At 41.7% G+C, this 26,825-nt stretch overlaps 3 protein-coding genes across 3 annotated transcripts; 2 read left to right on the forward strand and 1 right to left on the reverse strand.

Annotated features, from left to right (window-relative positions):
- The first annotated feature begins 225 nt into the window (after positions 1 to 225).
- On the forward strand, positions 226 to 3,751 carry LOC139472384 (collagen, type I, alpha 1b-like). The gene is made up of 3 exons (XM_071254857.1): positions 226 to 301; positions 2,222 to 2,884; positions 3,255 to 3,751. The coding sequence occupies exons 1-3, from the start codon at positions 226 to 228 to the stop codon at positions 3,749 to 3,751; spliced, it is 1,236 nt and encodes a 411-aa protein (XP_071110958.1).
- Positions 3,752 to 6,412: 2,661 nt separating this feature from the next.
- Positions 6,413 to 8,632, reverse strand: LOC139472182 (uncharacterized). Its single transcript, XM_071254558.1, has one exon. The coding sequence runs from the start codon at positions 8,630 to 8,632 to the stop codon at positions 6,413 to 6,415; it is 2,220 nt and encodes a 739-aa protein (XP_071110659.1).
- A 38-nt stretch (positions 8,633 to 8,670) lies between these two features.
- LOC139472183 (uncharacterized) lies at positions 8,671 to 9,414 on the forward strand. The gene has a single exon (XM_071254559.1). The coding sequence runs from the start codon at positions 8,671 to 8,673 to the stop codon at positions 9,412 to 9,414; it is 744 nt and encodes a 247-aa protein (XP_071110660.1).
- Positions 9,415 to 26,825: the final 17,411 nt, after the last annotated feature.

Genomic DNA, 26,825 nt, shown 5'->3' on the forward strand with positions numbered 1-26,825 from the left:
GTTTGATGAAACAAACAAGAAATGGTTATTCTAATGTGACGTATTTGACGTAAAGTTGTGTTTTCGACCTTAAGTTTACAGTGTTTCGGCGACTGATTTCAGCCTAGTAACGTTTTGATAACTGTTGTAGTTTGTTGATAAAATCCAAGTTTCAAGTGTAACTTTCTTTTGCCTGGAAGTTTATTTCACTTCTTATACGGGTATTTTGTTGCAGAGCTCACGGAAATGACGTACTGGCGTTTCATCTTGTGCACTCTGGTGTTCTGTTATGAGGCCCATACGCAGCATATTGGTGTAGCACGTATGTATTCATGGAATGATGACTTGAATATAAGGGTAAACATCGAATACTGATTTCATGTGCTGGTTAACTCCAGAATGTGGCGTAACGATTGTAATTAACCTGACACAGCCTCAGATAGCATACAAAGCATATGTAAGCACCACTATATTAATTGTTAATCAAAGAACTTGGTTTAAGTAAGATTCCAAAGCACCATGGAGAGCCGGACAAAGAGAGATATATTCTTGGGTCCAGCAAGTGTACCATCTAAATGCGTGTCGCAAAGATTAACCATTGTCCTTAATACAATGGAGGGAGGTACTTCGATATTTACAGAACAAACAATCATTAGAGGTAGAATTAATGTCATGTGGTTTCGTTGCTTTGAAGTGTTGCTTTCTCAGAAAAGAACCAAGTTTTATTTAACTTTGTATACCCATATCCCACGCTACAAACTTACTGTTAACTTCATTCATTGACCCCGAGGGCATTTGTCATTAAACGCAGTGACCATTCGTTTCAAAGAAAGCAAGAAAACAATATTCATACAGATGCATAATGTCAAAAAGCTATCCACGAGGCTTTCCCTATATTTTGCACAAAATTGCAACAGTTCTAGCCTTTAGCGGAGGGGTGGCCCAGAGGTTAAAGCGTTCGCTCGTTCGCTCGTTCCCCCAAGTTTGATTACCCCCATAGGTACAATGTGTGAAGCCGATTTCTGGTGTTCTCTGCTATGATATTGCTGGAATATTGCTAAAAGCGGCATAAAACCATACTCACTCACTTACTCACTTACTCACTCACTCACTCACTCACTCACTCACTCACTCACTCACTCACTCACTCACTCACGCACTAGGAATGTTCTCCTTTTGAGCACGCACTTTCTACGAAGATTTCGAAAATCTTCACGCAGGCTCACAGTATTTAAGGCGCAAGTAAAGCTTTTAAAAATGTTCATGTTAGACCAACTTGACTTGCCTTTGCATGTGTTTATGACGGATGCGACTGGTAGGGAAGGGGGTGCTCACCTGTTCCCGATGATCTGATATCCCCCCAATTGATCGTGATTCATAAACAAATATTTTCGGGAACACCTGGTGTCATCACTGATTTTCAGTGGTCCATCCATATAATTTACACAGCTATTTAGCCCTTTCAGCCAAATGGAATCTGTTTCGGCGGATACTCAAGATTGGTTATTCTCTTGACATTATATATTGTATTTGATTACGGATTCGTAATACTTTCAACAGATATTCTTTATGATTATGAAAGGGTTTTGCCGATGATATTTACCTTATTGTGCTATTTTCATAGACCTTCCAGCCTTTAGGTATCGCTCGATGCCGTCCTTTATCATTTACACAGGTGTTTTTAGTGGTAGGAGAACAACCTCAGGGTCTAGTGAGTATGGCTGCGATACCTTGATCTTTTCCATTCAAATTTAATGAACTTGAAACTAATTACATTAAAAGCGAACCGTTTGACAATACGGATCTGCTGTCGGCAATTAATTTCATGATATGGGGTGAAACCTCTACATCTGCAATACTGATAGTGAAATATGCAACATTTTTTTACATAATACTAACTTAATTACTCGCCGAAGTTTTGTGATCCGCGAGTACGCACAAACACAAGTCTTTACAACATAAATGTCATTTACTTACCAATCATAGGGACCGTTTCGATAGTTTAAGGCATCACAATGGTGAGTTTATATTTAACGTCGCATCGGCATCATTTCAGACATATAGCGAGAAAATAAAATAACCAAGCTTTAGTAAATATGAAATATATTAAACATGAAACAGCTTTTGTCAGTTTCAGGCAAGTAGGATGTTCTTGGCAGCAAAGCTATTTCTCAAATTAAAAGATATTCAGTTGATGTTTATTTTCATATACAACTAAATTTCATATATTTTTCTGTTAAAGGTATTCGCTCACTCCTACCCCAAAGCGTTGCCTTTAAGCTGCTTCTACTAAAACCACCCGCATCCAGAGGCAGCTTGTTTCCACAAGGGAGAAACCCAGCAAGGAGACAAGTAGGATCCTCATCCGGAGGTCCATTTATTCCATCTGATCCCATCGGAGGCCCTGGCTTTGTGCACCCTCTACTTGACCCTAATTATGGCAACAGCCACAACGGATTTAATGGCTTTGGTGGTTATTCCGAGACCATCTCGCCAACAGGTTACCCCGGAGATATGTCTGGATCTGGCACATTTGGTGGTCCTTCTCCAGGGTCTCCGGGTTTCTCTGGAGGAAGTCCTCTTGGTTTGTTAGGTGTTGATTCCACAGGGTTTCCTGGAAACCTGATGGGTTCGGGGGGTTTACTTGGCGGAATGTCAAGCACTGGAAATAAGGAAACAGGATTTCCAGGACTACATCTTGAACAAACTTCAGGTGGGTTTGGACAAGGCCCTGTTGGAGATTTCTTTGCATCGGGCCAGAACGGAGGTCTTCTCGGGTTAGATGTGATGCCTGGTAGTCTTACAGGAGGTTTTCCTGGTGGAGCTCCATCACTACTTGGACACTCTGAGGGTTCACAAGGATTTGGCATGTCTATGGGATTGCCTGGCGAGCTTCCTGGCACAGGTATGGGAAAGACAGGGTAGTGTTTTGAGAGTGAGTGATGTATGGTTTTCGGCGCTTTTAGCAATACTCCAGCAACATCACGGCGGGGGACACTTGAAATGAGCTTCACACATTGTACCCATGTCGGGAATCGAACCCGGGTCTTCGGCGTGACGAGCGAACGTTTTAACCACTAGGCTACCCGACCGCCCCCTGTTTTGAGAGTAAGGCATGAAGTTACCTTCGTGGTACTGGTGCAGGGTTAATATTTAGTAATGTTGGTGTATCAGTTGACAGATCGTTGTTTGCAAGTTATCTCTAAGATGTACACAAACCTTGAAAAGCGTCAATGTTATCGCTTCGAACTAAAACATAAGTTTCACATTTTCAGAACAACAAAGCCTTAACAAAGGGATGGCAGTGAATATTTTGCGGGAAACGTCCCCAACCTCTACGCCACAAATGGCAAAAGTTGCTCCGACGAACCCTGGCCAGTCTTTTACCTCTGGACCCGTAACATCCCCGGTAAATAGGAGTAAAATACAAAAAAATATTCAAAACCCGCCACGTCCAAAAGTGCAGCAGAGATTACAAAATTCTCGTCAAACTGGAGCCGGTAAAGGGCCAATTAGAAGAATCCCGGAATCTGCTGTGGGAGGTATCAATCGCCCTGCATCAATCAGAGGTGTACAGCCAATCATTCCACCTATCATACCATCAGGTGTTCCGCCAGTCATTCGGCCAGGAACCGTACTTCCACCAAGTGCTTTGCTGCCAACTGGAGGAGTGGTGCTTCGTGTTGATGGCAGCGATGCTGTTGTGGCGTCTCCCGATGGTGTAGAAACGACCGTAGATGGAACTGACTTCAGTCAAGAGGTAGTTGTCTGAGATCTTGCTGGTAGTCATTCTTCCGTTGGGATGTCTCATTAGCTATTAGAAACGATGTGAGATGATATTTTCTGACGACACGTCCTAAAGCGACGTTGTTGCTTTGTGTGAAAACTTCAAATTGGGTTGTCGTACCTGAACAGCGAAGAAAGATGTTTTACCTTTTACCACCTTTTGCATCCAGATGCATATTTGAATTCCTATACAAGATTCTGAATTTCAGACGTAACCATTTTATGTAAAATATAAAAAAATAACAAGTGATAAAAGAGTTTGTACTTCAAATTAGATCTATGTCTTTTTTTAAATCTACACAGGCAGTTTGTATTATAATATTTCATATAGTAGTGTAGCAGTCTACAGTCACATCTGGCTTTGAGGTTTAATGCGGTCGATGTGCAGAGTTCCATCCCTCAGCTGCTACCAGGTTGCTCTCGTCGAGGGGGCGTGTAAAAACATATTTCTAATTATAAGATAGCTAGCTACCATGACGTGATTTCTGGAGATTCGAGCATACATCCGCATCTTGATGACGTCGCAATGCAATCTGAGAGGGTAGTGAGCTATTCCCCTTTGATGTAATTGGGCACAAATTTGGGGAGATATGGAAATCTGTAATGAAATAAAGGTACACGCATAATAGCCGTTAATTCTCTGCACCGTTGTATTATCTGTGAATACCAAATTTACACCCGTCCCCTGTTCATACAATGGACTTGCCCGAGATTGCCGAGATCATCATCATTATTTAAAAACAGGTAAATGGTTTTTAAAGCTTGTACATGTTAGGAAGAGATTTTTTTATGGATGTCAACTTCTTTATTATGAGGAACACAACGTTTTGGGGTATATGCTAACTCCTTCATCAAGAATACATGATGAACGAGTAAGCATTTTTCTCCGAAACGTTGTATTCCTCATAATAAAGAAGTTGAAATTCTCTTCCTTATGTGTATCACTTCTAAATTCCCTTCAAAGACTTGTAAATGGTATTAACCTCTTCGAAGAGGCTGTAAATAGTGGTGATATATTATATAAGAAATAAACCACACTTGGTCGTTGTTTATCTCAAAATAATACGGCACTCTATTCTCCCTGCAGTGTTGCCTTGTACGATAAACAATTATTTCTCCTATAAAGGTATGTCATAGTCAAACCACAGTGAGTGAATTTGGTTTAATGCCCCTTATAGATAGAAAAAAGGGGCGGTCGGGTAGCCTAGTGGTTAAAGCGTTCGCTCGTCACGCCGAAGACCCGGGTTCGATTCCCGACATGGGTATAATGTGTGAAGCCCATTTCTGGTGTCCCCCGCCGTGATATTGCTGGAATATTGCTAAAAGCGGCGTAAAACCATACTCAGTCAGTATAGTTAGAAAAAAATATTTTTCTATCATACCACAGTGTGTCTGTTTGATGTATGCAAACATGCAGGAGGAGATGCAGTTGTTAAACACACACAATGATATAGTGCTGAAAAACCTGGACCTTCAATCAGGGAGAATCTAGGATTCAAAGTCAGATCAGAGGATTCTGGTAATCCCAATAGGCGCAACCCAACACAGCGAGCCAAAACCACAAGGAGTCAGATTGCTGACGTTAATACTACTTGCTCATTGTACAGGATTCCGAGGTACTGTGAGGGCCGTTGAGACCATGATTCCAGTGAGTGCCAATATTAGTTGCTGGTAGCCAGTGGCGCCCTATGTTGCCTTTTACGCCTAATGGGATTGGTTTAGGTGGATGGAGACTGGTATTTCTCTGACGTTACGTTTTATATTACCTACATATTACATATAACCAAACTATACGCTTACCGTTCTTGCGAACACCTGGTGTCATCAACGATTTTCAGTCATCAGTTCATATAGATGGAGATGACGTTTTATGTTAAAGAGTGACTGATGCTATGGACGTGCTGATCTCTCTCACTCATACACTACAGATATCGTTTGGGAACTATAGTGAGTGAGTGAGTGAGTACGGTTTTACGCCGCTTTTAGCAATATCATATTCCAGCAATATCACGGCGGGGGACACCAGAAATAGGCTTCACACATTGTACCCATGTCGGGAATCGAACCCGGGTCTTCGGCGTGACGAGCGAACGCTTTAACCACTAGGCTACCCGACCGCCCCTTGGGAATTATAGCAGTACGCATGTTTTGATCGGTGATGGGAGTCTTTAGGAAACACTGTGACCATCTCGAGGTTGAGGTCTTAAACATATCAAAAGCCTATAAGTCTGTATCCATCATTCATTAATACGGAATTGTTTGGTTGGACGTCTTTTAGGGTTACCAGACTTCCCTGGCATGAGGATTGGTTCGTTTCTGACACATATGCTACCTTGAATTAATAACACTCACACCTGTTTGAACAATAGCATTTTATTCATAGACTAAATATGTACAGGTTCAACAACATATGCATTATTGGATAGAAAGCAGACATTGTTTATACACAGACACCCTTATTAACGCTAGCCAACAATATATTTGTGATTGGTCCTTTTTTAAGACACAAAATATGTTCATGGCATAAATAAATGACAACCATAAACGTTTTTTACTGATTGGAGTAAAAGTCCAATTAACTATTGCTCCTCGAATTCCTCGAAGGTGGCTGTGACCTCAAGGAAATACTCGCTGAATCAATGTTCATCTAACCACTTGCTTCTGGGAAAGCTGGAGCTCCACGATTGCCCCCCTCCGCCATGAAAGATCCAGCTGCGTCTGTGTTGGTGAACCTACGAGAATTACTAAAAGACAGACCATTCATTACAGATGACCCATACTGAGTACTGTCCATTTGAGAAGGTAATGAACCAGCCATATCAATGGTGAGAAAATCACTTCGGTCCCTGGCGGAATTTCCATTTGTGTTGGCATTGGATTCTAATGGTCTTGATAGATATTCGCTGTTTGAATGCACATTACCGTTCTGACTATTTAGTCGTGCCATTGTTCCAGCATCAAGAATGCCACCATCCATCATTACAGGTCCGGTTACGTCCGAGTAGCCACGGGCATTCATAAAGGACTCGACAGCTGTCACAGGTGATCCAGGCTGATTCACATCAACTTGGGAAGGAGAGTTTCCTACGTTATTTGTGTTGCGACTGATACCTGAAGGTGAATCTGCCCATCTTGCCATGGGAATGTGAGATGTAGAATCTCTGTTAAAGTCCATCAAGTTACTATTTGGACCAGACAGTCCTGTCGAGTCTTGCGCACCACGATACCCCCCATCCATCATTGGAGATCCATTTTGGTCTGTAAAGCCACGAGTATCCATAAAGGCTTGTCTGTTCATATCCATCACAGGTGATCCTGATGGGGAAAAGATGTTGCTATTCGTGGATGAAAGTCCTTGTCCATTTCTAGAGGTCAGTCCGTGAATATCCATGGAAGAAAGAATTTGAGAATTTCCATCAAACATTGCATTGGACATATCATTATTGCTCCCTGAGCCGACATGCCTGCTTTCACCGGATGATGTGCCCATTTCGATTGGTCCATTGGCCAGTGGAACTTGTTCTACTGTCAAACCCATCATATTCTGATCGGCTTGCTGAAAGTCGTTTATATGTGATCGACGTACATCCATGCGTCCGTTAAGAGTATCAAAGTTTGTTGCACCTTGACCACCGGCATTTGATGATCCACTTGGATCCAGCATACCCAGCATATCTTGGCTTGATCGCATAAAGTCTCTGCTTCTTGATAAGCTTACATCAACATTATTTAAGGAATTTGAAAATCCGTCCACATTGTTCATCCTTTGCCCTTGGCCTTCAGTCATAAAAGACCCTGACGCATCCATCATTCCTATCATATTTTGTCCCAGCTGTTGGAAATCTTGTGCAGTTGATCCACCCATATTTCCCGTCATACTTCCGTCAAGAGTATTTATGGATGTTCCAAATCCATCTATATTGTTCCTCATTTGCCTTCTGTCAGCATCCATCACACCCATCATATTTTGTCCCATTTGTTGAAAATCCTGAGCAGCTGATCCACCCATATTTCCGGTCAGAGCTCCGTCTATAGTATTCATGGATGATGCAAATCCATTTATATTGTTCCTCATTTGCCCCCTGCTACCAGTCATGGAAGACCCTGCAGCATCCATCATGCCAACCAAATCCCGTCCTTGTTGCTGAAAGTCTTGTGCGGTCGAACCACCCATATTTCCAATCATACTGCCGTCAACAGCAGTGAAGGAATTCGAAAATCCATCAAGATTGTTCAAGATTTGTCCTCGGCCACCAGTATTGGTAGAGCCTGTAGAATCCATCATACCCGTCCAATCCCGTCCTTGTTGCTGAAAGTCTTGTGCGGTGGATCCACCAATATTTCCAGTCAGTGGTCCATTTATATTATTAACGGATGTTACAAATCCATCTATATTGTTCCTCATTTGCCCTCGGCCACCATTCATAGAAGACCCTGTGGCATCCATCATACCTATCATATTTTGCCCTTCTTGCGGAAAGTCCTGTGCAGCTGTTCCTCGATTTGCTGATGACATTGGTGACATCATTTCTGACATAGAGTTTTGAAGATTTGATGATAGATCGGCTGCATTTCCAATGTTACCAGTAGTGTCTGTTCTTCCAAATCCAACTGATTGTGGCTTGTTTATGAATAACTGGTCTAAGTTATTGGAATTGGAGACGATTTGTCTGTCAGGACGTGTCATCTTCCCGTCCGGCTGACTGACGACCCATGAGGGTTGCATGGACATCGCTTGACTTCCAGAGGGAACAAAGCTGATTTCAAGCACTTTAGCACCTCCAAGCATATTGCTTGTTTCGGCAGCTAACATATCTGGTTCGGGCGTTTGGGGGAAATTGGTCTTTGCATTGCCAGCATTGTCCATTTGGGTTGGATTACGAAGAGTCATTTGATCACGAGGTGATGCTTGATTACGAAGAGAAGTTTGATCACGGGGAGATGTTTGATCACGCAGCGATGCTTGATTACGGAGAGAAGTTTGATCACGGCGAGAAGCTTGATCACGGGGAGATGTTTGCTCACGCAGCGATGCTTGATTACGGAGAGAAGTTTGATCCCGGGGAAAAGATTGCTCACGGGCGGTTGTTTGATCACGTGGAGATGCTTGATTACGGGCAGATGCTTGATCACGGGGGGATGCTTGATCACGGACGGTTGTTTGATCACGGCGAGAAGCTTGATCACGGAGGGCTGCTTCATTACGGAGATAAGTTTGATCACGTGGGGATGCTTGATTACGGAGAGATGCTTGATTACGGAGGGACGTTTGATCACGGGGAGATGTTTGCTCACGGACGATTGTTTGATCACGTGGAGATGCTTGATTACGGAGGGACGTTTGATCACGGGGAGATGTTTGCTCACGGAGGGTTGTTTGATCACGTGGGGATGCTTGATTACGGAGAGATGCTTGATTACGGAGAGATGCTTGATTACGGAGGGATGTTTGATCACGGGGAGATGCTTGCTCACGGACGGTTGTTTGATCACGTGGAGATGCTTGATTACGGAGAGACGCTTGATTACGGAGGGATATTTGATCACGGGGATATGCTTGCTCACGGACAGTTGTTTGATCACGACGAGAGGCTTGATCACGGAGAGACGCATGATCTCGAAGGGGAGCCTGATCACCATTCGACATGAGGGTAGTATTTTGTAATTGACTCATTTCCATAGAACCGCGGGCATTTCCTTCTTGTGGGCGCAGATTTTCTGTTGAGACTGTCTTGATCTGCTGTGCTGATTCCATGTTTGAGATAGAGGCTGTTTTGGTCTGTTGCATGCTCTGTCCCATGCGCCTTGGGGTACGAAGCATATTGGGAGCTTGCATCATCGGTGTGTTTCGGCGTGGCTGTGGCATCATAGTTGGCGCCGGTCCTGGTGCTGCTGTGTTTGAGGAGGGTCGTCTCATATTCGGGAAACCACCTGACTGTCTCGGGAAGAAGCGACTTCCCTGTTGCCTTGTCCCTCCTGTTTGTCGGAATCCTGGCATGGACATTCTTCCCGGAAACGGTGAGTTGAAGGGCCTTCTTCCAAAACTGCCCCTAAAAGGGTTCGGCATGCCTGAAAATATCCATTAGACTAACTGAGTGCCGACCCCTAGACGAACATGCGTCATGTATGTGTTGATTGAGTTCTGTTTTACCCCGCTTTTAGCAATATACCAGCAATATGACGGCGGGGGACACCGACAAAGGTCTTCACAAATCGAACCCGGGTCTAATGCGTGACGAGCAACGCTTTTACCACTAGGCTACCCTGCCGTCCCTGAAATGGGTTTCAGTCGTACTATTGGGTAATAGCATTTACATTTTTACGAAAATAATTTCTCCCACTTGATTTGTGATCTTGTGTTGACTTCAACAGCCAGCAATTCAACATACGTATATTCAACTGACAAGGCTCAGGCGACAAAAGTGTCGAAGGTTATAGTTCTGGAATTGGTTTTTCAGACTTGTTTCTGAAATGCCTGTAATTCACACTGTGTTAATATTCAATGTAAAAAAAATGTTCAAAATGTGACATTACACAAAACGTTGTACATACCCATTTCTCCCATTGAAGGTGGAAAGGGAAATCCATGGCGGAACGGCATGGGACCAGCCTGTCGTTTCTGTCCTGAAATATAACAAAACAATGAGGATATTGCATTTAAACTGCCTTATATTGTGTCAGTACCATTGCCAAATCATTTACTACTCCGATGAAAGTGCCACCCTTTCGTGCCGCGATCATTCGCTTCCGCACTCACAATCAAATGTATCTCTCATAACTCATGTTATTTCTGACACACACTTCCGGTCTCGTTGTCATGGCTCCCTTTGTTAAAATGAGTGAGTGAGTGTGGTGTTTTTACGCCGCTTTTAGCAATAGTCCAGCAATATCACGGCGGGGGGCACCAGAAATTATTCTCACACATTGTACCAATGTAGGGAATCGAACCCGGATCTTCGGCGTCACGAGCGAACGTTTTACCCCAGCGCCCTTCCTTTGTTAAAAGTGTAGGTGTATTGACCGATACAACTGTCGTTGTCAGGGAAACGTACTGACTGGATGTGTATTGACTGTATATCGCTGATAAACGTTTCACTGAGACCGACAGTTAGGCAACAGTTACCACGTACTGCTCCTGTCGCGTATAAGCATTGTACTAGTGAATCAGCACGTGCAACACATATAGCACGTGCAATACGTACAGCACGTGCAACACGGTCATATTTAAAAGTCACGTACTGGAGTACTGAAAACAATGATAAGAGTCTTACAGGGTCTGAAAGTGTGGGTGTCCAAAATATACTCACCGACAAAAGAAACGCGAATACCACACATGTTGGTTAATATATAAAGAATTTCTCATATTCAAGAGATATTAGATTGGTTCGATGCACAAACGAAGTTACTGTTATGTTGTGTGAACCGACGCTCATGAACGCATCACATGTGACGTCATTGATCCATGACTCGAGATGGACCATTTGTTTCTTGCAGGTTTAGCTGTAAAGTTTGGAAATCACGTGCAGCATATCGTGATAACAATAAAGATACTGTAGTAACACCTGACTGATTGTAAGTTTTGTCATTAAGTGGTGCACATTTGAAACATCTTTTCTTAACGTACATTCTTCTCAATATGTTTCTATGGTTTGCGTTTCTTTTGGCGGTGAGTATAGAGTCATTGAGGTAAACTCGACCGAAAGTGGGTTATACATACACTCTTTTAATGTTTTTTAAGTCCTCCAGAGCTACATGGGGTGTTTTACCCACCCGAGGCTTCACGTCCAAAACTGTTAGGATATCGACAGATGCACCTCCAAAGTGTGGAACAACTTTTGCATACGGTTGAACACGGCAACAACAAGATGATCAACATTGAGTCCTAACTCGCTTACTAACTCACACTACTGTTCTATCATAAAATGGAATCTTCAATATAACCAGTTTTAGTTTATATATTGTCAAGGATTATGCATTGATAAACAATACTTCGCGAACTCGTTGGAATATTTTCAATGTTGGTGTTTGATATGCATTAATAACTATATCATGAATCATGTGTAAAAATCAGTATCTTTTGAAAACAAGAGAAATAGTAGACGGTCAATACTTTCCGTGCATTATCTGACTCTCAGGTACGTCAGGATGCAATGTTTGTTTCTTTGTGGTTTAACGCCGCACTCAACAATATTCCAGCTATGTGACGGCGGTCTGTAAATAATAAAGTCTGGACAAGACATTGATATCATGAGCATCGATCCATGTTATAAGAATACGATGACATGCATCAACAAAGTCCGCGAGTCTGACCACCCGGTCCCGTTAGTCGCCTCTTACAACAACCATAGTCACCTTTTACGGCAAGCATGGGTTGCTGAAGACCTATTCTACCCCGGATCTTCACAGGTCTCAAGATGCAATGATACAACTTACTATGATAAACTTTTTCTTCAACTGAATCTTTTCCAGAGCTTCGGGATAACATGTCTGTACTGCCAGTCACTGAAGAGAAGACAATATATTGTAAACGCTTTTGTTAATTAAACACTGATGTAAACACCCATGTTTGATGGGGCTTAAAAATGAAACAAACAAGAGTGGTTGTTCGATGGTGATGTATTGGATACGGGTATCGTACTTTACTTGTCACATAGACTTAAATGTCAGAAAGTTTATCACATTTTCTCATCCAATAGATAATCCTTATCTTGGCGCTTACTTTGCATAGTATTGCTAAAAATGTTGAAGAAACGGTTTTGGAAAAATCGTGTCAGTAAGTCCAGTTTTCGAGGTTTCTTTCGTTATACTCTGCGAAACACCGTTTAATTGACACAGATATTAAGTTATGTGTTTGCCAAAATATGTTAACAGTGTTGAAATTGAGCGTACTATTAATATTAAAAATTGATGTAATCATTTTGCCAGGATAAGGATCTTTCTCTCCACCCAATCAAAATGACCGATGCAATGATAAAAACGCAAATCAAAAGTATATACACCAACCAGGTTCATGTTGTACAGTTATCTGTAGGGTTAATTGATGTCAAACACATAATTCTTCTGAGCAATATGTTCATTGAGGGAACTCACCATATGTCGTTATACTCGCAAGGACGAACACGCCGAGAGCCGTATACATCGTGTTGTTTACTTTCTTCATAATGTGTACCTGTGATAGGAAACAGTCACACTATCAAAAAGAGATTTGTAAGTTTCTTTTCTTCACATACGCATATCGTCCAAAGTCCCATGGTAGACGGAATGCCAGCAAATTGAGCACGGTAGAGTTTCATTATATAAACATATACATGATCTTTAGTACACGTGAGGAGCAATAATGTATTTTGATAGCAAGACGATAATCAACATAAGAAAAACATTCTGCAACCATAACGATTTCGTGACTGAGTGAGTGGGATTTTAAGCCGCATTTAGCAATATTCGAGCCATATCACAGGCGAAATCAGAAATGTGGGGAATTGAAAGCGTGAATCCCTCGGTAGTAGTAGCAGTAGTAGTAGTAGTAGTAGTAGTAATAGCAGTAGTAGTAGCAGCAGTAGCAGTAGCAGTAGTAGTAATAGCAGTAGTAGTAGTAGTAGTAGTAGCAGAAGTAGAAGTAGTTGAACATGTAAAATATGCATGATGTATTCATATAAATTACAGTGCGTCGAGCCACAAATAAGCCTATGAGGCACTAAAATCAAATTATACCAAAAACATAATTGGTTGTATAAAATCAAGATAACCTTTTTGCCTTGTTCTAAACATTTTAAAAAGTCTTGAGGCTAAAAGGCTTCGTACTTTTCTTTCATTAATTATATGTACAAATTTATCTTCATCATTAAAGTTATAAAGCCAATTATCATTTTCATATGCTCCATTAAAATTATTAAAATGCAAATAATCATTGAATTTAGAAATGAAATCCATTCATATTAACTCGATTACCCCTCCTGCCCATAACGATTCAGAAAACCGTTAAACATCACCAGCTACATGTATGTGTTCCGATTATCGTACTTGCATTGAAAAATCTGCCGATATTTACCTCAAGTTCGGCACGATATGTAGATAAAATTCTGCAGCCGTACATAACAATACTGATTCACTACACACATTACAGAATCATCAAAAGGGAGTTCGATACACCTTAACGGTTAAACGTAAGCACGGATGAAATAGCAAAAACACTTACAGTCGACTCCACAGCTTGGTCTGTGTTCTGCAGTGACTGTTGAACATGCATGCACGGTGTTTTTGTCACTCTCATGACGTAATATTGACCTACGTCACATGTGAGGTCAGCATCATTAGTACAATAAATCACACTTTCAGCGCCTGGGGTGTAACAATATATCGTAACCGTTACATTGTGGTCAGTCTGATGGGTGACAGCATCGGGAGTATCACACATGACAGATCTACGGACATGCGTAATTAGCATCGCGTGTCACATGCGCTTGACGCACGTGCACAATGCAATCGTATGACTATTGTCATTGTTTTTACCGTTATTTGTCAATGTGGTCACAAAGGCCTGATGGTATTATACAACAGCTATATATCAAAACTGACACCAAAAGAGATGTGTATGTTGTAGACAGTCCCTGTCTAAGATTCCTCTTTTTTGAAGATGTGCTTTTGCATACTTTTAACATAGCTCGACGAGGCAGCGCTTACAGGAAAAGTTCCATTCGCTATCTGAGCTGCGTGTAGAGGGGGCAAGGGCCCTGAGCTGATTATGGGCCTAACCAGCCTGACCGTGTCAGGATCACCCAAACCTTCTTTGCTGCATATATTTGTTTTAATACGTAATCTTTAGATATTAACAGGAAAAAGCAGAATCGATTTACGATTGCGATGTCAATAGCATGCCTAAATCGATCCATCGTTTAATTTTAATAATCGACAAATTCGCTGAATAAAAGTTACATTTAAACTGACACAAAATTGAGAGATATGTTTTCGGCTGGATCACCATCCCAACGATTGTACGCGCTGCTGCAGTTTTGGGATCCGTGGTAGAATGTTTTGTTGCCGTTGAATAGTGCGTTTTGTGGTAGTTTCGTTAGCTCCAAACAGTTGGTATTGTCACTGATTTTCAGTGATTCATCCATGTTTTATTTATGCTTATTTTGTTTACTTCTAACATTTTGTCTTTTAGACCCAATGGAATTTATTTTGGAAGATAAGCAAGACTGGTTATTCTCTGGCGTTGATGATTTATGTTTACAGAACTAATCACGTACGTTTTCGTGAGGATATTTCATCGGTCACTTTTTAAAGAAATACATTTATTAATAACAGAGTTTGCTTCATTAAATTCAGCGTCTCCGGCAGTCAAATTGTTCTTATATTTTGAGTAATGTCTGGAATAAACACATGTTCAGAATATATGTCATTTTATAAATGACATCATGATGAATTGGTTGACACATTAATGTTTCACATCTTCCTGTTCTATCGACGTCTCAATGCCATTGAACATTCCAGGCCTATTCACGCGTTACAACAACAACAATGGCAATATGTTTGAACAAATGCCGTAGGCTTTAATTGGTTTTAGCCGCTGGTAATTTCTCAGAACAAAGCTATTGTATTATTGCTCACACCACATTTTAAGGGTTAATCTTGTCTCAGTTTTATCTTGTTGCAATGCTTCTGTTCTAATAATAAAACATATATGAGGATCGCAATGGATTCTAGTGCAATGACTGCTTTTTGCTTTTACAAACAAATAGAAACTCTTGAATATGTTGAGGAACGTGTTTGTGTATTTAGGGATAAATGCTAGTGTAGGAGATAAATAGTATTGGGTCCCCGGTGATAAACGTCAGTGGTAAGAGGCGACTTATAACTCGTCCCAAGTGATAAACGTCAGTAGTAAGAGGCGACTTATAACTGGTCCCTAGCGATAAACGTCAGTGGTAAGAAGCGACTTATAACTGGTCCCCGGTGATAAACGTCAGTGGTAAGAGGCGACTTATCACTGGTCCCTAGAGATAAACGTCGGTGGTAGTTAAGAACCGACTTATAACCGGTACCTAGTGATAAACGTCAGTGGTAAGAGGCGACTTATAACTGGTCCCTAGCGATAAACGTCAGTGGTAAGAGGCGACTTATAACTGGTCCCTAGCGATAAACGACAGTGGTAAGAAGCGACTTATAACTGGTCCCCTGTGATAAACGTCAGTGGTGATTAAGAAGCGACTTATAACTGGTCCCTAGCGATAAATGTCAGTGGTAAGAGGCGACTTATAACTGGTCCCTAGCGATAAATGTCAGGGGTAAGAAGCGAGTTATAACTGGTCGCCAGTGATAAACGTCAGTGGTAAGAGGCGACTTATAACTGGTTCCAGTGATAAACGTCAGTTGTAAGAGGCGACTTATAACTGGTCCCGAGTGATAAACGACAGTGGTAAGAAGTGACTTATAACTGGTCCCTAGCGACAAACGTCAGTGGTAAGAGACGACTTATAACTGGTCCCTAGATATAAACGTCAGTGGTAAGAGGCCACTTATAACTGGTCCCCGGTGATAAACGTCAGTGGTAAGAAGCGACTTATAACTGGTCCCTAGTGATAAACGTCAGTGGTAAGAAGCGACTTATAACTGGTCCCTAGCGATGAACGTCAGTGGTAAGAAGCGACTGATAGCTGGTCCCCAGTGATAAACGTCAGTGGTAAGAGGCGACTTATAACTGGTTCCAGTGATAAACGTCAGTTGTAAGAGGGGACTTATAACTGGTCCCTAGCGATAAACGACAGTGGTAAGAAGCGACTTATAACTGGTCCCCAGTGATAAACGTCAGTGGTAAGAAGCGACTTATCACTGGTCCCCAGCGATAATCGTCAGTGGTAAGAGGCGACTTATAACTGGTCCCTAGTGATAAACGTCAGTAGTATGAGGCGACTTATAACTGGTCCCCGGTGATAAACGTCAGTGGTAATTAAGAAGCGACTTATAACTGGTCCCTAGCGATAAATTTCAGTGGTAAGAGGCGACTTATAACTGGTCCCTAGCGATAAACGTCAGGGGTAAGAAGCGACTTATAACTGGTCGCCAGTGATAAACGTCAGTAGTAAGAGGCGACTTATAACTGGTTCCAGCGATAAACGTCAGTGGTAAGAAGCGACTTATAACTGGTCCCTATTGATAAACGCTAACGGTAGGGTACCTACCATTTGACATTGGTGGAATTTTAAGGAAAAGAGTAAATTGTCCCCAAAACTTGAAATATGTAATTATGCACCAGACTAATAAAAAAGGAAGAGTTGCCTGCCATAATGCAGTGGTAAGAGCGACCAGTAGCGGGTCCATTATCATAAATGCAGTGATAAGGGACGACTAGTAGCGTGTCCCTTGTCATAAGTGCAGTGATAAGAGGCGACTAGTAGCGGGTCCCTTGTCATAAGTGCAGTGGTAAGAGGCGACTAGTAGCGGGTCCCTTGTCATAAGTGCAGTGGTAAGAGAGACCAACCCCGTGTCCCTAGTGATAAATGCAATGGTAAGAGGCGACTAGTAGTGGGTCCCTTGTCATAAATATTAATGCAGTGATAAGAGGCGACTAGTAGCGGGTCCCTTGTCATAAATGCAGTGATAAGAGGCGACTAGTAGCGGGTCGCTTGTCATAAATACAGTGGTAAGAAGTGACTAGTAGCGGGTCCCTTGTCATAAATGCAGTGATAAGAAGCGACTAGTAGCCGGTCGCTTGTCATAAATGCAGTGATAAGAGGCGACTAGTAGCGGGTCCCTTGTCACAAATGCAGTGGTATGAGGCGACTAGTAGCGGGTCCCTTGTCATAAATGCAGTGGTAAGAGGCGACTAGTAGCGGGTCCCTTGTCATAAATACAGTTGTAAGAGGCGACTAGTAGCGGGTCGCTTGTCATAAATGCAGTGGTAAGAGGCGACTAGTAGCGGGTCCCTTGTCATAAATATTAATGCAGTGATAAGAGGCGACTAGTAGCGGGTCCCTTGTCATAAATACAGTGGTAAGAGGCGACTAGTAGCGGGTCCCTTGTCATAAATGCAGTGGTAAGAGGCGACTAGTAGCGGGTCCCTTGTCATAAATACAGTTGTAAGAGGCGACTAGTAGCGGGTCCCTTGTCATAAATGCAGTGATAAGAAGCGACTAGTAGCCGGTCGCTTGTCATAAATGCAGTGATAAGAGGCGACTAGTAGCGGGTCCCTTGTCACAAATGCAGTGGTATGAGGCGACTAGTAGCGGGTCCCTTGTCATAAATGCAGTGGTAAGAGGCGACTAGTAGCGGGTCCCTTGTCATAAATGCAGTGGTAAGAGGTGACTAGTAGCGGGTCCCTTGTCATAAATACAGTTGTCAGAGGCGACTAGTAGCGGGTCCCTTGTCATAAATGCAGTGATAAGAAGCGACTAGTAGCCGGTCGCTTGTCATAAATGCAGTGATAAGAGGCGACTAGTAGCGGGTCCCTTGTCACAAATGCAGTGGTATGAGGCGACTAGTAGCGGGTCCCTTGTCATAAATGCAGTGGTAAGAGGCGACTAGTAGCGGGTCCCTTGTCATAAATGCAGTGGTAAGAGGCGACTAGTAGTGGGTCCCTTGTCATAAATACAGTTGTCAGAGGCGACTAGTAGCGGGTCCCTTGTCATAAATGCAGTGATAAGAAGCGACTAGTAGCCGGTCGCTTGTCATAAATGCAGTGGTAAGAGGCGACTAGTAGCGGGTCCCTTGTCATAAATACAGTTGTAAGAGGCGACTAGTAGCGGGTCCCTTGTCATAAATGCAGTGATAAGAAGCGACTAGTAGCCGGTCGCTTGTCATAAATGCAGTGATAAGAGGCGACTAGTAGCGGGTCCCTTGTCACAAATGCAGTGGTATGAGGCGACTAGTAGCGGGTCGCTTGTCATAAATGCAGTGGTAAGAGGCGACTAGTAGCGGGTCCCTTGTCATAAATACAGTTGTAAGAGGCGACTAGTAGCGGGTCCCTTGTCATAAATGCAGTGATAAGAAGCGACTAGTAGCGGGTCGCTTGTCATAAATGCAGTGATAAGAGGCGACTAGTAGCGGGTCCCTTGTCACAAATGCAGTGGTATGAGGCGACTAGTAGCGGGTCCCTTGTCATAAATGCAGTGGTAAGAGGCGACTAGTAGCGGGTCCCTTGTCATAAATACAGTTGTAAGAGGCGACTAGTAGCGGGTCGCTTGTCATAAATGCAGTGGTAAGAGGCGACTAGTAGCGGGTCCCTTGTCATAAATGCAGTGATAAGAGGCGACAGTACTGGATCCCTAGTGATAAGCGCTATCGGTAACAGTGAGTGCGTGAGTATGGTTTCTACGCCGCTTTTAGTAATATTCCGGCATTATCCGGGCTGGAGTCACCAGAAATTGGCTTCACAATTTGTATCAATGTAGGCCAATGACTAAAGCACATTTGTATAATAATGGCAACAACATTAAGTGTAAAACATCATTTAAAAAACTATTTATGACCCATGCTTCATTTGCGTAATAAATGATCTAAGATCGTCTCAATCATCACTTCATTAACGGCCATGTGTTCAATACATAGAAATGTTTACTACAAGATGTGAATTGCAGGTGTCGCCCAGGTGGTACACAGGTGCATCTACGAGGACTTTTTTAGGAACCCCCTTCAGCACATATGTTTTCATTTCTTATTTGTCGAAAATATATAATAAGCATTCGGCAAAAAGTCAACAATTTCAAATATTTGAAAGCTGTCATTCGGTAGTAAAATAGATTGTTTCAGAACATAACTGTCGGGCAATTAAAAGAAAAAAAATGGAAAAAGCGACATTGGTCGTCGAAGCATCATGTGCACGTCACCTGTTGTGAGATACTCATTGATGTGATGCATGTAATACATCGCCATCAAATAACAATTTTTTGTTTGTTTCTTTTCTAGTTTTCTAGCCACCATCAGATTTTGGCGTCTACTTTCTTTTCGTTTGCGCAGCAAATGTATTTTCGAAACTATATATGCCATGTAATTTTTGTCTTCTATTTCATACGTACACACCACGGAGGTATGGAGATACTTTGCTGCTATACTGATATATGTTGTAAATAGTCTGCAAAGTCGTTTTAGTGTTAGCAAAGGCTGATAGAGAGGCAACAAATGTAAATTCATGATTGAACAACAATACAAGTTACGCTGTATGTGTCCCGTGTGGCTTACCATGGACACAGTGCCATGAAACACGTCAACAATACAAGTTACTCTGTATGTGTCACTTGTGGCTTAACATGGACACAGTGTCATGAAACACGTCAACAATACAAGTTAATCTGTATGTGTCCCGTGTGGCTTACAAATTGACACAGTGTCATGAAACACGTCAACAATACAAGTTAATCTGTATGTATCCCGTGTGGCTTACCATTGACATTGTGTCATGAAACACGTCAACAATACAAGTTAATCTGTATGTGTCCCGTGTGGCTTACCATTGACACAGTGTCATGAAACACGTCAACAATACAAGTTAATCTGTATGTGTCCCGTATGGCTTACCATTGACACAGTGTCATGAAACACGTCAACAATACAAGTTACTATGTATATGTCCCATGTGGCTTACCATTGACACAGTGTCATGAAACAAGTCAACAATACAAGTTACTTGGTATATGTCCCGTGTGGCTTACCATTGACACAGTGCCGTGAAACACGTCAACAATACAAGTTACTTTGTATGTGTCCCGTGTGGCTTACCATTGACACAGTGCCGTGCAACACGTCAAAAATACAAGTTACTTGGTATATGTCCCGTGTGGCTTACCATTGTCACAGTGCTGTGAAACACGTCAACAATACAAGTTACTCTGAATATGTCCCGTGTGGCTTACCATTGACACAGTGCCGTGAAACACGTCAACAATACAAGTTACTCAGTATATGTCCCGTGTGGCTTACCATTGACACAGTCCCGTAAAACACGTCAACAACACAAGCTACTTTGAATATGTCCCGTGTGGCTTACCATTGACACAGTGCCGTGAAACACGTCAACAATACAAGCTACTCTGTATATGTCCCGTGTGGCTTACCATTGACACAGTGCCGTGAAACACGTCAACAATACAAGTTACTCTGAATATGTCCCTTGTGGCTTACCATTGACACAGTGCCATGAAACACGTCAACAATACAAGTTACTCTGTATGTGTCCCGTGTGGCTTACCATTGACACAGTGCCGTGAAACACGTCAACAATACAAGTTACTCTGTATATGTCCTGTGTGGCTTACCATTGACACAGTGTCGTGAAACACGTCAACAATACAAGCTACTCTGAATATATCCCGTGTGGCTTACCATTGACACAGTGCCGTGAAACACGTCAACAATACAAGTTACTCTGTATGTGTCCCGTTTGGCTTACCATTGACACAGTGTCGTGAAACACGTCAACAATACAAGCTACTCTGTATATGTCCCGTGTGGCTTACCATTGACACAGTGCCATGAAACACGTCAACAATACAAGCTACTCTGTATGTGTCCCGTGTGGCTTACCATTGACACAGTGTCGTGAAACACGTCAACAATACAAGTTACTATGTATATGTCCCGTGTGGCTTACCATTGACACAGTGCCGTGAAACACGTCAACAATACAAGTTACTTTGTATGTGTCACTTGTGGCTTACCATTGACACAGTGCCGTGAAACACGTCAACAATACAAGTTACTCTGAATATGACCCGTGTGGCTTACCATTGACACAGTGCCGTGAAACACGTCAACAATACAAGTTACTCTGTATGTGTCCTGTGTGGCTTACCATTGACACAGTGTCGTGAAACACGTCAACAATACAAGTTACTCTGAATATGTCCCGTGTGGCTTACCATTGACACAGTGTCATGAAACACGTCAACAATACAAGTTACTTGGTATATGTCCCGTGTGGCTTACCATTGACACAGTGCCGTGAAACACGTCAACAATACAAGTTACTCTGAATATGACCCGTGTGGCTTACCATTGACACAGTGCCGTGAAACACGTCAACAATACAAGTTACTCTGTATGTGTCACTTGTGGCTTACCATTGACACAGTGCCGTGAAACACGTCAACAATACAAGTTACGCTGTATGTGTCCCGTTTGGCTTACCACGGACACAGTGCCGTGAAACACGTCAACAATACAAGTTACTCTGAATATGTCCCGTTTGGCTTACCATTGACACAGTGCCATGAAACACGACAACAATACAAGTTATGCTGTATATGTCCCGTTTGGCTTACCACGGACACAGTGCCGTGAAACACGTCAACAATACAAGTTACGCTGTATATGTCCCGTGTGGCTTACCACTGACACAGTGCCGTGAGACACGTCAACAATACAAGTTACTTTGTATGTGTCACTTGTGGCTTACCACTGACACAGTGCCATGAAACACGTCAACAATACAAGTTACTCTGTATATGTCCCGTGTGGCTTACCATTGACACAGTGCCGTGAAACACGTCAACAATACAAGTTACTCTGTATGTGTCTCGTTTGGCTTACCATTGACACAGTGTCGTGAAACACGTCAACAATACAAGTTACTCTGAATATGTCCCGTGTGGCTTACCATTGACACAGTGTCATGAAACACGTCAACAATACAAGTTACTTGGTATATGTCCCGTGTGGCTTACCATTGACACAGTGCCGTGAAACACGTCAACAATACAAGTTACTCTGAATATGACCCGTGTGGCTTACCATTGACACAGTGCCGTGAAACACGTCAACAATACAAGTTACTCTGTATGTGTCACTTGTGGCTTACCATTGACACAGTGCCGTGAAACACGTCAACAATACAAGTTACGCTGTATGTGTCCCGTTTGGCTTACCACGGACACAGTGCCGTGAAACACGTCAACAATACAAGTTACTCTGAATATGTCCCGTTTGGCTTACCATTGACACAGTGCCATGAAACACGACAACAATACAAGTTACGCTGTATATGTCCCGTTTGGCTTACCACGGACACAGTGCCGTGAAACACGTCAACAATACAAGTTACGCTGTATATGTCCCGTGTGGCTTACCACTGACACAGTGCCGTGAGACACGTCAACAATACAAGTTACTTTGTATGTGTCACTTGTGGCTTACCATTGACACAGTGCCATGAAACACGTCAACAATACAAGTTACTCTGTATATGTCCCGTGTGGCTTACCATTGACACAGTGCCGTGCAACACGTCTTTACCCCACGCCATACCAAGCGCAGGCATGTCGCTACATACGTATAATAGTGTATGCGACGTGAAACCAGATTTCACCTCACCTCAGCTCATTATCATTTACATGTGCTTGGCTATGATTTAGCCGAGATTCAGCGTTGAAACCATTGAATGCAGAGCGTTTTCTTCCGAGACAATAACCCGTGACTTAGAGAACTCTAGTAACGGGCTTCACATGGTGTACAAGTGTAGGGAATCGAACACAAGCTTTCGGAGTCACGAGCCACCGTGTGAATCACTATACCATACTTCACCGCTCTCTTGCTTGTCATCTCCGAAGTATGTCTTTATATAAAATATCGCTTTTTAGATGGTGTTTCCGTTGACTGAATGAATTGCCCACAGAGTTGTTTTGCTTACTCAAACTGATACTTCAGTAAAACGCTTGAAGATTCATGATCAAGATCCTATACGCATTTTGTTCTTCTTTCGCTTTGCTCTTTTCTACAAAATCATAATGTTGTCACTTTGGTAGTATAATTGTATTTTTCCTTAATCGATTTTTTTCGTTAGTTCAATTATTTTCTCGTAATATATATATTTTTTATTTGTTACATCAAGTTTATTTTTAAAAACTCGAAATTGCTTCGTTGCTTCGATATTTTTGGCGTTATTTTAATTGTTTTCTAGAAATTACGAGTTCTTTCTCGTTACTTCGATTATTTTCTTGTAATTTCGAATATTTTCCCGATATTTTACGTTTATCAATGAGGAAAGATTTGAAATTTCAAGTCTTTTGAAATAAATTAGAAATATCGAGAAAATGATCGAAATTACGAGAAAATAATTGAAATAACAAGAAAAATCAAAATTTCGTGTTTCAAGATAAACTTGGAAAACTCGAAATTACGAGAAAATTTTCGAAATAACGAGAAAAGAATAGAAGCAGCAGGGAACAAAATGAAATTTCAAGTGTTTTTAAATAAATGTAAAATAATGAAAAAATATTCCAAATTACGAGGAAATAATCGAATTAACGAAAATATAATCGAAGTAACGAGAAAAACCTCGAAATTTCTAGAAAATAAACAAATATAAAAACATATACTCCCAAAAAAACACCTTCGTACTCAGCAACAGAACGGTTCTTACCGTATCAAGCTCGGTAATAAAACCATTCCATTCAGACTTGAGTATTTTATTAATCTCTAATTCCATATTTATGAAAGTCCATCACTTGTCAATGTGTTCCCAAGGATAAGGATACAACCAACCACAGCAGAAATTTGTTTTTCACCTTTACGATGCTCGTTCTAGTCTTCAACCTTGCTGCTCGAAACCTCAGGCCGACAGAGTCGATCGTATTAACAAGTATTCACAAGGATAATCATCCCTTCTTTATCTCTAATGTCACTAACTGTTAACTATACAAATATTAAAGAAAGTCCCTTCATGCCCAGTCTTTAACGTTTCATGTAAAAGATGCGTTACTAAAATCTTGACAATCATCCCACGCCAACTGGCGTATACACAATACACTTGTACTTGTTTATGATTAATTCCTTCAAAATGGTTAAGTTTTATTGCAAGTATGTTACGTAATGGCGAAAAAAACTCGAACCTACTGATTCCGGGAGTAGAATTAACGAGCCCCTAAGGGCCGAGTTGATTCTACTTGGAAATCAATAGATTCGAGCCATTTCTCTGACTTACTAAAATATAGGCGATAAAAGTCTTTCCATATTCATAAGATATCTTTACCAAACTGAAGAGTACGATTGCGACTATATCATAAGCATTTGTTTATGAAGCACTATGAAATAGTTATGATACCAGGTGTTCGCAGAAAGGTGAACGTCACACAAAATTAAACCATGTTAGTGTTGATATATTATGTATAATATATATATATGGTTTATATATATGAATTCTCTATGATTTTGGGTAATGATTAATAGTTAATATGCACGCTGAGAATGACCAATGAATTTCTTGGGCAGAAGAGCGTACAGTGGTTTCATTGCGGGTCATAAATGGGACCGCCTCCGTGGTCTAGTGGTAGAGCGTCCGCCCGGAGAGCGGAAGGTCCGGAGTTCGATACCCGGCCTCGTCATACCAAAAGACGTTAAAAGATGGTACTTGTTGTTACCCTGTCTGGCGCTCGGCATTAAGGGTCTAAAACAAGGACAGTATACTGTGTCTGCGTGAGGTATTCATGTTAAACTGCGGCATGGTATCTCAGTGAGCTAGCACTATAAATCGGCATCAGTCCGGTCTAGTTCAACACACACACGTGCATGCACGTCGCTATATAAGTGCAATAATCTTGGGCGCAACGTTAAACCCCATTTTCACTTAACCTCACCTCATAAAAGGTGAACGTGATCTTGAATGTTTGCACTTGAGGTTTCCGTGTTTCTATGTTTGTAAACTCGCCTGTTTTGAACCGATCCTTTTTATTACATCTTGTTGAAGTGTTTACGTCATTCTGAACACAGGATTTGTTCTGTACAGAACTTCAAGAAGCATGTGCCAATGGATATTTTAGAATTACTGCTGCTGCTTCAAGGGTTCGGGATGGGTCTTTTCTCTGGCATGTTCTCACATGCTATTTCAGTGTAGCAGACATAACCTTCCTTGTATTGTTGTGAACCAAATAGTCAACAATAGGCGTAAAACAAGTCTGAAAATTTCATTATCATTGCAATAGATGAGAACATAGATGTAATTGAAAACGAAAATCATTTTTTACTTGTCTGCAAAGCCTTCTCTCAACTCCGGGAATCTTATGTTCAACCTATCTATTATAAACATCCTTCTGTTACAACATATGTAAAGCTAATTTATTCCAAATGCCCACAAACACTGTTAAATTTAAGTAAATACATATTTTTCGCTTTTAAACTGTATCCTACACTTCTTCAATAATTGCTTGTTGTTATGTATATATATTGTTTTAATCCTCTCGTGTATATTGTAACTATCTATTTTGTTTTAATATTGACAACATATGTCCTGTGGGCCAGTGGCCTTTTTGACTTGAATAAACACCAGAAAAAATGAGCACATATTTTTTATTATCCTAAACGAAATCAACAATGCACAAGTTGGTGTCATTTTTCTAAATAAGTAATCATACAGCTGCGTTTCTTACAAGATGTATTTAAACACCTGGAGTTATTAATGATTTTGAATGAATTCGTTTTGTTATATGGCACATTTGCCTTGTATTTAAGGACACCTCACCGGCAGTATAGTTGCTGGAAAGGTAGCTTGTAATTTTATATTTATTTCTTATCACGTTACAGGGATGTTGGCAAGATGCAGGCATCCTCACGGAAATCGATGATGCTTCTCCTCGTCTTGTACCATATGTTCCCTTGTTCTTCCGGTGAACATTTGACTTGCCTTTGCAAGTGTTTGTGACGGGTTCCAACTTTGGGGTACACTCATTTTTCCGCGAAAACACGTGGTATCATCACTATTTGATGGTGATTCATAAACACATGCTCAAGATTTTGTCGAAAACGTACAATTAATTCTGCTTTTAGCAGAGATTTCTTACAAATATTGAAAGGGTTTTTTCGCCTTTAATTCTCGTTTTGTAACTCCACAAACGTACATTTTATGAACATAAGCCTTTCCTGGCTCGTTATACCCAAACGACCGGGATTAGAATAGGTCTCCAGCCAACCACCCTTCCGTAAAAGGCGACTAACGGGATCGGTTGGTCAGGCTCACTGACTTGGCTGATACATGTCATTGCATCCCAATTGCGTAGATCGATGCTCGTGATGTCAATCACTGGACAGTCTGGCCAAGACTGGATTATTTATGCACCACCGCCACATAGCTGGAAAAT

Source organism: Haliotis cracherodii, unplaced genomic scaffold (assembly GCF_022045235.1).
Source record: "Haliotis cracherodii isolate W230 unplaced genomic scaffold, xgHalCrac1.p SCAF_24, whole genome shotgun sequence".
In the NCBI taxonomy this organism is placed as follows: domain Eukaryota; kingdom Metazoa; phylum Mollusca; class Gastropoda; order Lepetellida; family Haliotidae; genus Haliotis; species Haliotis cracherodii.